Source organism: Helianthus annuus, chromosome 10 (genome assembly GCF_002127325.2).
Source record: "Helianthus annuus cultivar XRQ/B chromosome 10, HanXRQr2.0-SUNRISE, whole genome shotgun sequence".
NCBI classification, from domain to species: Eukaryota; Viridiplantae; Streptophyta; class Magnoliopsida; order Asterales; family Asteraceae; genus Helianthus; species Helianthus annuus.
In genome coordinates, this window is record NC_035442.2 from 18,302,984 (window position 1) to 18,315,597 (window position 12,614).

At 33.0% G+C, this 12,614-nt stretch overlaps 1 protein-coding gene across 1 annotated transcript; it reads right to left on the reverse strand.

The window, feature by feature from the left end:
- Positions 1-336: 336 nt before the first annotated feature.
- LOC110884117 (ent-copalyl diphosphate synthase, chloroplastic) lies at positions 337-7,764 on the reverse strand. The gene is made up of 14 exons (XM_022131786.2): positions 7,499-7,764; positions 6,995-7,054; positions 5,215-5,300; positions 4,807-5,113; positions 4,152-4,335; positions 3,818-4,032; positions 3,475-3,708; positions 2,868-3,094; positions 2,652-2,767; positions 1,555-1,653; positions 1,238-1,486; positions 1,039-1,150; positions 754-939; positions 337-664 (listed from the first exon to the last, which is right to left on the reverse strand). Exons 1-14 carry the CDS (start codon positions 7,593-7,595, stop codon positions 440-442), a joined length of 2,397 nt encoding a protein of 798 aa, XP_021987478.1. The 5' UTR covers positions 7,596-7,764; the 3' UTR covers positions 337-439.
- Between the last annotated feature and the right edge of the window lie 4,850 nt (positions 7,765-12,614).

The following is a 12,614-nucleotide window of genomic DNA, read 5'->3' on the forward strand; positions in this document are numbered from 1 at the left end:
CATCAGTTACCTAAATAAAGAAGATGTTTCATTTCAATAAAATAGGGCTTATCCCTATAAACCTGTTTGTAACGAAAACTTGGGTCTTATCCCAATATATTTATTATTGTAAAATGTAGTGTTTTACTCTGATAAAATATTTCCTAACTACGGTCCTGATGAAATTTCTGCTGCCAAATAATGATAAACACCGATATTACCATCTCTGAGTAGGCCGTGGCCGCCTGCCTCCAGAGGCAGGGGTCGGGGGTTGCGACACTTGTTGCCCGTATATTATCTATCTCGATGTAAATTCATAACACAATAATTTACAAGGATTTAAAAACGCATTCACAGTCACAAACAACCAGTTTTGTAGCATAAATTTCCTGATAGTATTTCCCAAACTTTATTTCTTTTATTATGCTAGTAAATATGGGATTTATCAATGCTGTCTCTGTCAAATTACAATGTCAAACAATACTTTGGAGATATGGGCATTAATGGTCTTTGGGTCGAAGTACACCTTGTAGTAGAAGGTTTTTGCGACCGTTAGGAACGTCTGCTTCAGATCCTGATCAAGACCATCTGGTGAGTCGCGCAATACAAGTCGCACCAGCTCTTGCATTTCGGAATCTATTATAGGGTAACTTATAGTCCCATTGTCACATGTGGTGTGGTTCTCCTGCCAGGTAGAAAGATTTATTAATCATCAAAGTGAATAATGAAAGATACTTAATTCCATTCAAATCTAGTAGAGAAAAATGTGTTGACCTTATGGATCTTAGATAATTCATGACACATGTTATTAGTGATTGATGAGAGACGTTGATATTGAGGATGAGTTATGAGCTCTTTCGATACCCATCGGCCAGCAGTCATGTTTATCGTTTGCACCATCAACTCCGCTTCTCCTGTCACCTCTACTCCATCGTGCCACCTCGTCAACCACATCTCCCACTAAGTCCAAACAACAAAAAAAAACACGATTGTTAGTGTCGTTATAGCAACAACATATGGCTTGTCACAAGAGCCGTATAAGGGATATATCGAGCTTACAGCATGGTGGAGTTGTGGGTGGATGTCTTGACTATGAGCCATGAGTGCGTCCAAAGCAAGTTCATATAGATTTTTTTGTAGTGCAACCATAACCTCATACCATGGTTCATTTCTGTGTAACCAAACAAAGCAAACACTATTGAAAAACTTTGTGACCACTAAATTGACAAGAAACGGTTTTAAAAAGAAAAGAACTTACTTGAAATGTTGTTTGAAAGACGATCTGTTTCTAAATTCGTTAACAAAAGCTGTTCTGTCCTCATTTGAGAGCTGTGGCGAGTCGAAAAATGAGGAGATGGTGTCGACTAACATGGCGGTTTTTGTCCACGCAATTCGCTCAGCGGACCTTTCTGGCTCGAATATGCTGGCTGCAGCCAGGTAATATGAGACTAAGAGGCTTGTAATATTGCTAGTCCCAAACTTTTCGATACCAGAATCCACATACCATCTGCATACATAAAAATTAATTAGGTTCCATTGGTTTAAACCATTATGTACCAAAAACAGCAAACTTACCGCTGAATAGTGTTCCATTCGAGCTGATGCATGGCTAGACAGTTATTGTAGTCCAATTTAGCCATTTCAAGGTACTTTGTATTGCTCACGTAATCCATCCTGCATTAGTTAATTTTGTTTTAGTTATTTTATGATAAAAACAAATCCTATCTCATACACCACCTATCTAAAACATAGGGTGGTTTAATTCAAAAGCATTAAATAAATAGTAACCAAAAAGCATTTTTTACAGTATGATTATACAACACAAAAAAATCATTACTAACTAAAAAAAATCAGTTTTTTATTAAAAGGAAAAAAAATTAAAATGGAAAGGTCAAGCAAATTTAATGGATTATCTTTTGTTTAATTTCTTTTTTTTTTTCTTTTTTTTTTTTTTTGGTGTCTTCTGCTTTTCTTTGGACATTGGTGTTTGTATTGTTATCCTTTAGTAACTTGCTTAGGTGGTTCTTTTGTTGTTTGTTTTAGGGCGAATCTGTTAAGGGCTCAGGGCGTGTTTGGGATACCTCTTAATATTTTTGGCGAAATTCAAATTAACTTTGAGTATACGGTAACATTGTTTTTCTCCGTTTTATGAATGTACGGTAATTTCTTTTAGGATATCTTTAACATTTTCTTCTAGTTTCACTGCTGGTTTGTATATATTTCCTAAGATTAAAAATCATTTTTTATTAAAAGAAAAAAATTAACATCATTTTCTAGATTATTTAATAATTTAAAAAGACAATGATGGCCACTTATGTTTAGCTAAGAGACAACCAAAACAATAAATTAGCATATGGAGAATAAACTTGGTTTGATATACCACCTACTTTTTTTTGAGTTTTTTTTTTTTTTTTTTTTTTTTATATACGAGCTGAGTTTTCAAAATAAACTAGAGTTTATCGTAAATTACAGCTCACTCTTTTTTATACACAACCAAAACCATTAAGGGGGTAAATGTATTATATACTAGTATAGATTTGAGAGAAAAAATGTTGGCAAAAAAAAAAAACATTTGTTTATCATCATAATTTTCCTCTATATTTTTACCCCTAAAAACATTGGTTTCCTATTAAGTTTTATGTACAACTACACAAACTCGAATCGAGTAATACCTGTATAAGGTCTTCCCGATCCAAACATCATCCTCGCCCCCATAGTGCTCTAAGTAAAATCTAGTCTCGAGTCGAGGTAAGCTTGCATACCATGGTATGTTAAGCGCGTATCCAACCTGTTGATTTACATTCCATTGAGTTAGCATATAATTAAGTTTGTAGAAATACTTGTCACAAATAGTAGTTTGTGAAAATTTCTCAATAATATTTGCATACCTCGCCGGGCAAGTCTTTCGCGATGATCCATTTATCAAGTAGCTCGTTTACAGACTGTTTTTCCTTCAAATAATCATATGAAAACTTCTTGGCATCTTCAAGAATTTTTTCTCCGGGGTAGAGTACTTGAGAAGCCCTATACAAATTGAACATCCCGGTAACGGCTTGTGTTGACTGGCCAGCAAAGCATACAAATCTACCATCTTTCTCAAATTGTCGAAATACATCTGTCACAAAAGGCGTTTGTTAGTTTGATTCCGTCCCTAAAGATAATGTATAGTGCGTTAGTAGAAAACATAATTTCACTAACGAAAAATCCATAGGTGATTACCGACGAATTATCATTGGATCATACAAAATCCCAAGAAAAACGAAATAGTAAATATTTTACTGGCCTCGGTAATCCATTGGTGATCACCAACGAATAAAGAAATCCACAAATATAAATAGTTAATTAATTTATAATTGTCGTCATTGATCATATATATTCGTCTGTTATCTGTCGTCAGATATTGGTCAGTAAATTTCGTTGTTCATGTGTGGTCACTCATGTAAAAGTCATTTGATTTGTTGATTTGTAGTGATGTACTAAAACATTAGAACCAACCTGGAGTAACTTCATAACCATGCATTCTTAACACCCTAAATCCCATCGCGGTATCATCAATATCTTGTACACTAGAGTTTTTCGCCCAACAAATCCCATTCGTTGTCCAATACTTATAGATATATTCAACACAATCCTTGATCTCGGACTCAAAATAACGAGAAATACCAAGTCGTTGAAGCCGATCAACTACCCAAATATGCTCGAAAAGATCCACCGGGTAGACATTTGGAACTACAAAATGATCAAAACACAATAACTTTATAAAAATTGCATAATTACAAACTTTCCCTTTTCAAGAACTACAAAAGGTTGAACTCTATAAACCACTAATTAAACATACCTCCACCGTTGAATTTGGTAACAATATTTGTTAGATATTGAAGACACTTTTCATCTTTTGTATTCATGAGTGCAAAAGCAGTAGATGATGGAGAAAAAAGAAATGACCCATCTTTACTTTGCAATTTTAGAAGTTTTTCCCACTCTAAATCTGGCATTCCTTCCAAACTATGAAGTAAAGTTGTGGGCACTTTGTGCACTACTTCCATAGGTATCCTTTTCGTCACAAAAAAAGAAAAAAAAGTGTCACAAATATGTTAACTTTCGTGTCATGGCCCATGAAAGCAACCTAATTTGTGTCTATCGCTTAAAAGAAAGCGCGTAAAAGTACTTACTTTGTGAGCTTTAGGTTTCGTTGCGCATAGATTTCTTTCAAGGCAGGAGTATCCTCCGGGACTTCGATTTTTAGCTTTCTTGCGATGTCTAAAAGCGAAGGGAGTGCTACTTCAAAACCAATCGGCATATGTTCCTCATTCTCGTCTTCAAGTTTACATATGTTTTCTTTAAGAAATTTCACCCCTGAGTGTACAACGACAAGCATTAGTGACTATTTTATGTAGAAACCATCAGTTTTCAGCAGTGTTGTAAAAATCACGATTAATCGGCGACTAGTACTTGCCATATTCCTGTCAAAACTTGTCTACTTAGAAAAATTACGTATAAAAATATGTGTATATATGTATAAAACTTAAAAGTATACATTAAAAGTCCGATCCGATTAATCTCGACTAATCACGATTAATCCCGATTAATAGCTAGTCCCCACCTCACCGGCCGACTAGTGCCTAACGAGTTCTACAAGCATGGTTTTTAGTGACTTATTGTCAACATAGCAACCTAAAAGGTGACATGACACCTCTTTTTATCACTATATCCTTTGTAGTGACACAACATCACCATATATAGTTTTTATGTGTGATGCATAAATAGTCAAGTGACGTACACATATAAAGATGTACATGTTAACAACATTTTGTAACGAAGATTTACCTTTTTCACATTTACTAGGATGAACGTTCCAAGAAGTTAGCGCGATTACGCAAGCCAGCGTATTAATAATCCTATCATGAGCCAAAAACAACACACTGTCCCCCCAAGACCCATCAGGCAGTTGATTGTTTGCGATCCACTCCAAACTTGATGGAAACTGCGGGGAACCACCGCCATTAACATCTTTCACTAGTGCAACCCAAGCCGTATCATAAGCCGACACACTTATCTCTCCATCATTCATTGAACCCAACATCGCTTTAATTGTCTCGATAAACTGTTTAATCTCGCCATTCGGATGCAAAATCTTTTGACATCGTGATGCATAATGTCCCAAGGTAATAATCAATGTTAGTAAATACAAAATGTATAGTAACACTTTAATTAAAAGTAAAATCAAATAGCAACCTTATTTGTGTCGAAGTGATCTCCCACGTTGTCATCGTTCCAGTTGATTAACGGCCCCCCGTTCTTGTGAAGTATATCACTGTATTCTGCACCAACCCACACAGATATTGTCTTTTTAGTATTTAATTATTGGTGTTTTTAGCATTGATTGTATTGTTTATTACCTTCGAAGGAGATTTGGTGAGATTGTGGGCCCACTTAGTTGTAAACTTGTTTTGTTGTTTTAAAATTGGTATTTCGAGAAAGTATTTGTATTGTTTATCACCTTCGAAGGAGATTTGGTGAGATTGTGGGCCCCCTGAGTTGTAAACTTATTTTGTTGTTTTAAAATTGGTATTTCGAGAAATATTATAGTTAGACGATTAGAAAATATAATTATCTTTTTTTTAACAGGTAAACATGCACCACTAATATAGAAAATATCTTTTTTTTTAATTGGTATTCCCAAGTGAGCTAGAAAATATTTTATATATGGGGCCTTCTTGAATAAACGCACACATTTGAGTAATATAGTAAATTAGTAATTGTTTTTAATTAAATTAATACCTAAAATCTCATATAATAAATGACAAAATCAATTTCAATTATGAGTAATATAGTAAATTAGTAATAGTTTTTAACTAAATTAATATCTAAAATCTCATAAATAAATGAAAAAATCAATTATTACTCATGGGTTCTTCCAACAATTATTATCAATAGTTTTTCTTGACTTTTAGAACCAGTTTGTACTAAAATGTGTAAAAAATGTAAATTGGTTAGTGGAGTAACTATTCTTAATTAATTTCTAGAATCTCATATGATAAATGAGAAAATCAATTATTATTGGGTTCTTCCGACAATTATTATCAATAATTTTCTTTTGAACCCATTTTAATTAAAAACTACTTGGATTCTCTCGCGCTTTGCGGCGGGCTTTCAGACAGTATTGATTCGGTTCATTACAGTAGGATATCGACACAACAATCGACACATGTTTTACATTGATTAAAAACTATAAAAACGGATATTCGTACCAGAATCGGTGTTGTTCGGTCAGTACCGGCACTCGCTATAGGTTACAATACCAAAAAATACATGATATTGAATACAACTCTATGTTTAACAAATTTGATACAGTAACGTCGAGAAAACCATAAAATGAATATGGAACATGTGTCAGTGTTGTTTGTCGGTATTTATTCGGTTTGTGAAGATAAAAAACTCAACAATATTTGACATGTTCGAATAGAACTTTTATTGAATACATAACATATTTTGAATTTTATAAAGCATTATATATTAATAAAAAACGAAAAAGGTAATTGACATTATTTTATAAAAAAAAACCACTATACCGTTGTAATACGGTACTGATACTGATGTTGTTTGAACGGTATCAATAATATTAAAAAAAAAGAAATCATTTAAGTTAAAATCAAAATATATTTAAGGTTAAAAGTATATATAATAATAAACTATATAGTATATAATGTTTAAAATATTATCAAAACTTATATATTATTAAAATATTAAAATCACTATTATGACCACTTTCCAATTCAATAAATGTGTAAAAAGCATATAATTAACGTAGTATATATAGTGCATAGAATATAATAACATTTTAATTAAAAATGTGTAAAAATCATATAATTAACGTAATATAATATAATGCATAGAATATAATAATAAGTTGTGAGAGAGATGCGATTATATAACTATTATTATATAAATGTATAACTGTTTATGTGATTTTGAATTAAACAAGCTCTATGTTTCGGAGGATGAATGTATATACCTTGTGTATGCGACTTTGATACGGCTTTGCATTGGAAATTATTGTTTTTAAGTACACTTCCTGCAATACGATAGCAATAATTAGAGATTAATTAGATTCAATTACTTATAACAATAACATCAAGTGATTGAAATCAAAGTAGAAAGGAATAAAGTTAACAAATGATGATTATTGTATGTATTTTCTGCTTCATTTCAACAGTGGAATCCAACACATGCGCATAGGGAGATTCCACATACATTTCAGAAAGATAACGATTATAAAGTTGTTTTTTTTTCTCTCTAGATCAAACAAGCCTGTCCATGTTTTCTTGTTTCTTCTTTATCATTTTTTAATCATATATATACATATATTAATACTTTACAGAAACTCGACATTCATCTGAGTTAACAATAGGACAAAAGTAAGCGGTTTCAATCAACATTCATTTGTATTCATATGCATACATACATACAAACATATATTTGATGCAAGTGAGAGAGAGAGAGAGAGAGAGAGGATTACTGGTGGTGGACGGAGGAAGACAATGATGAGAAGTGGCTGCAAGAAAAGAGTGGTGGTGGAAGGTGGTGGCCGGAGAGATGACCCCCGTCGTCTTCATGGTGAAAGGATATATTAAAGGGATTTGTTGTTTGATAGTTTTGCGCTTGTGTCTCTACTAGAGCAGGCAATTTATAAACCTTCAATGTAAAAGGATTTGTATTCGTATAAGACAGAATCCCAGTCATAAGTGATACTATGAATGGATGAAAGGAATCATTGTTGTTATCTTATAATATAATGTAATATATGTGTGTGTATATATATATATTAACTAGAATACTATTATAAAGAAAGGATACACTAAAAGGTGAGTTTTGCCTAAATAGAATTGTGATAATGACATGTATCACTCTTTGTAAGTAGAAAAAAAAGATATTTTTGTACTAAAACATTTTAATCTTTATAAATAAGAGTGCGAAGATGACATGTGATACCCCTTTTGTTTTCTCAAAAATACAACAAAATTATACAGTACAAAAAAATATATCACAAAAAATTAAGCACAAAAAAATTTGCCACAAATAATCCAGCACAAAAAATTCAGGAAAAAAAATTTAAAACAAAAAATTTCAACACAAAATTTAGCACAAAATTTTAGTACAAAAATCCAGCACAAAAAATGATATACAAAATATAAATACAACACATTTTTTTGGGTTTTTAGTTATTATATTTTATATAGCAATAGGAGGGCTGGGGTTCGGCTACAAAGTCCATTTTTCCTACAAAGTGTACAAAATCATAAAACATCACAATTTCAGCCGTAAAACACACCCCAAAACCCACAAATAAGAGAGTGAAGATCACTAAAACACAATATCCAAACTCTAACATTCCATAAAAACTTCAAACACATCATTGTAGAACTATGAATATAAAACACAACATGATAATCAACATAAAACGCACTAATGTTAGTCATTCGGTAATCAAAGCCTTATCATCCAAAACACAACAAAAAACTCAAATATAGCGTTTTAGTAATCTTCACTTTGTTATTTGTGGGTTTTAAGTGTGTTTTATGACTGAAGTTGTTGTGTTTTATGACTTTTTACACTTTGTAGGAAAAATAGACTTTGTAGCCAACTCCCACCCTATATAACCCAGCAATAGGATACTCAAATTAAAGATAAAAAATGCTCGATTTATGGTGATTTTTTATGAAAAAATAATATCGTATAAAAAAGTTATCAACGTTTAAAAAATGGGGGTGAAATATGCATACACATTGCATGTGGAGAGAGAAAAATCAATAAATAAGATTTTCTAAAGATACTTTGCACTTCTCTTTTTTCCTACATTTTCATCTTAACTATTGATTTGAAAAATGAAATGTTAAGATTTATTCTCATCCTACTTAGGCAAATAAACTTTTTATTTGATCCTACCCCTAATATTATATATTTCACAACTTGGAAAAATTAAATACATACAAATCTATCCACTTGGGAATTGTCCAGTGATGTTAGTGAGTTAGATGAAGTTTAGGGTAGTAGGAGGTCAGGCGTTCAATCTCCATAGTGTGTAAGTTTAGCCGTTCAAATATATATATATATATAGGAAAAGTATATCGTATATTACAGCTTAACGTACTTCACGTACGACAACGTGCGTGATTTTTTATATAACATGCGTGATTAATGTTTTCAATATGCATGATTATTATGTTTCAACATGCGTGATTTTGGATTTTTGAGTTATAACATACGTGATTTTAAAATGAACGTGCGTAATTACCTGTCGTACGTGATGTACGTTAAGCCGTAACGTACGTTAACCTTCCTTTATATATATATATATATATAGAGAGAGAGAGAGAGAGAGTAGGGATCCTGCGGAAACCAATGGGTGTGTTTAATGGTTAAGATGAAGTCAATGGCAATCTTGTAATTTTTTAGTTTATTTAATTCATTGTTTTAAAAGACTAGGGGCAATTTTGTCAATATATCGTGTTTTAAATCAATTAGATAACCGTCGGTCAAACCCAGTCCCTAATTTCACGCGATTTTCCCTCTCTCTTTCCAAACCCATCTTCGAAACCCCAATCCCTACAAAAAATAACTACAATCATGGAAGAAGATAACTTTAGAAAGGATGGAGAGCACCAGATCAAATTAAAACACTTCTCCATCTCCACCATCTCCGAGTTCATCATCACCATTCAAATACTGTTCTTATCATCTCCGTTTTCTTGACGATGTGTTTTAACAGCAAGCAAATTAATACAGTTGTGTTTTAGCAGCAAGCAGATTCATACAGTTGTGTTTTAGCATTCAGATTCATACAGTTGTGTTTTAACAACAAGCAGATTCATACAGTTGTGTTTTAGCATTCAGATTCATACAGTTGTGTTTTAACAGCAAGCAGATTCATACAGTTGTGTTTTAACAGCAAGCAGATTCATACAATTGTGTTTTAACAGCAAGCAGATTCATACAGTTGTGTTTTAGCATTCAGATTCATACAGTTGTGTTTTAACAGCAAGCAGATTCATACAGTTGTGTGTTAACAACAAGCAGATTCATTACAGTTGTGTTTTAGCATTCAGATTCATACAATTGTGTTTTAACAGCAAGCAGATTCATACAGTTGTGTTTTAGCATTTAGATTCATACAGTTGTGTTTTAACAGCAAGCAGATTCATACCGTTGTGTTTTAGCATTCAGATTCATACAGTTGTGTTTTAGCATTCAGATTCATACAGTTGTGTTTTAACAGCAAGCAGATTCATACCCTGTGTTTTACCATCTTCATATTGTGGGATCTATAAAAAATTTGACTTTAGCCCTGTAAACTGTTAAAACACAGCACCAAGAACATGCTGATAATTTCTAGTAATCTTCTGAACAATGGAATATGCGATTGGTTTAGATTTCGAAAACAAATTATTCAGAAAATCATGGAGAAAAACGGTTACAAAATGTGGACATGGATAGTTAGTTAATGAAGATAAATTCCAAAAATAAAAATAGAATGTGAAAGTACACAATTGCCCTTCTAGTTAAAAATCTTCAATGCCACATGTCGCATTCTGATTGCTTCCTAGACTTTCTAGAAAAAACCCACTTTCCACCCAACTCCTAATATATATATATATATATATATATATATATATATATATATATATATATATATATATATAGGGTAAGGATATATAGAAAACCACTTTTATTGAGAAAACCCGGGAAACTCAAAGCTCCCGACTTTTTTTTTTTGAAAAAATTACCACACGTAATATCGAAAAAGCGCCGAGTAGATATTTTAAAAAAAATAAACAAGTTTTGGTGTAACATATGTTCAGCAAATGTAACATATGTTACACCAAAACTTGTTTATTTTTTTTTTTAAATATCTACTCGGCGCTTTTTCGATTTTTTTTTGCCCAAAACTCTTAAAAACATGTATATTACGTGTGTTAATTTTTTCAAAAAAAAAAAGTCGGGAGCTTAGAGTTTCCCGGGTTTTCTCAATAAAAGTGGTTTTCTTTTTATCTTTAGCCTATATATATATATATATATATATATATATATATATCAAGAAAAAAACTCACTTGAGTTGTGAGAACTAATATAACTCCGACTTCTCGTGCGAGTTTTACCACAATTTTTTGCGCATACGTAGATGAAAATGTTACAAACACAGTTGTAAAAAAAAAATTCCAAGTAGCATTTTCAGCCTTTTTACGCTGTTGTAACAAGCTGCTGACATCTGCATTTACACCCAATGTAAGGGTTTTTTACGGTTGTGTAAATCAACAATTTTTTTTAGAAAACTTGACTTTTTTTAGGATCATTGGTAAAAAAAAAGGGTAAATTACACTTTTCGTCCTTTATGTTTGTATTAGATTGCAACTGATAGTCTTTAACTTCAATAATTACAGTTATAATTCTTTACCTGCAAAACTCATTACACCCTAGGTCCTTTAGCACTAACCCAATTAAAATTTTCAGTTAAGTCATATCACATAAGGGTAGTTTAGTCTTTTAACCGATTAAATTAAATTAAAAATAGTTTAATAAACTAAAATATATAACACATCAGATCTGAGATCTCTCTTTATGTCTCTCTCTCTTAACTCTTTCTTCCCGAACCAAACCCACCACCACCTGCCACCATCACAGCTCCAACTATACTCTTTCTAGCAGAAGAAGACTCCTGCCTGTCCCAAAGTGTAAGAATTGCAATAATTGACGCTGAAGTCCACTCAGGCTTGCCACCAGGAACATCAGCCAAATACAACATGTTAATCCCCACCTCGAATATCAACGTTGGGTCTAACGAAGATGCCAAAAAGGGTGCCAAATGTGTGACCACATCCGACACTCCAACAAACCTCTCCGCCTTACTCGAATCCAAACTACCCATATTCGTTTTCTTTGAAGATCTTGACAGCTTCTGAAAAGCCTCAATCGAGCCGGACGGAACAGATTTCACAGCATAAACAAGCGGATACACAGTAGCCCTAAAACTCTCCACCGGAAGAATCAACGACCTCGCCATCAACGCATTCCGTCTCTTCCAAACAAACTACACCATTGACGACACCCAATTCGACCTAATCGCAACAGAATTCTCACTATCCACAAGCTTATCCCCCAGCCAACCGACTCATCCTCTTAGATTCGAACTCCTGAAACAACCTCCCAACCGATTCAAAAGCCACCTTCGAAACATTATCCGTTTTATCCAACATATTATCCCCAATCCTATTCCACCAATTCGACACTGGTGTTCATTTAAAACGATAACTGAATAATCGAGAACTAGATCTAAGCTTACGTAAGACAGGAGGAGACAGATTTGAAAACAAGAAGAACTCGTAGAAATTTGAGAGTTTCGGAACCGGTTGAATAGTTGCCATATCGAGATTTTCCGGCACCAGAGACGTTGCAGCGGCAGTTGTGTCCGGTTCAGATGAACCGACATTTTGAACGGTTTCTGGTTCATCAATAGTGGTGGTGGTGGCAAGTGGAGAAGAAGAACAATGAAAAAAATGATAGGATAGCAAAAAATGACTGAAATACCCTCATGTACCTTGTATATGACCAGACTTAACTGATAAACTTAACTAGGTTAG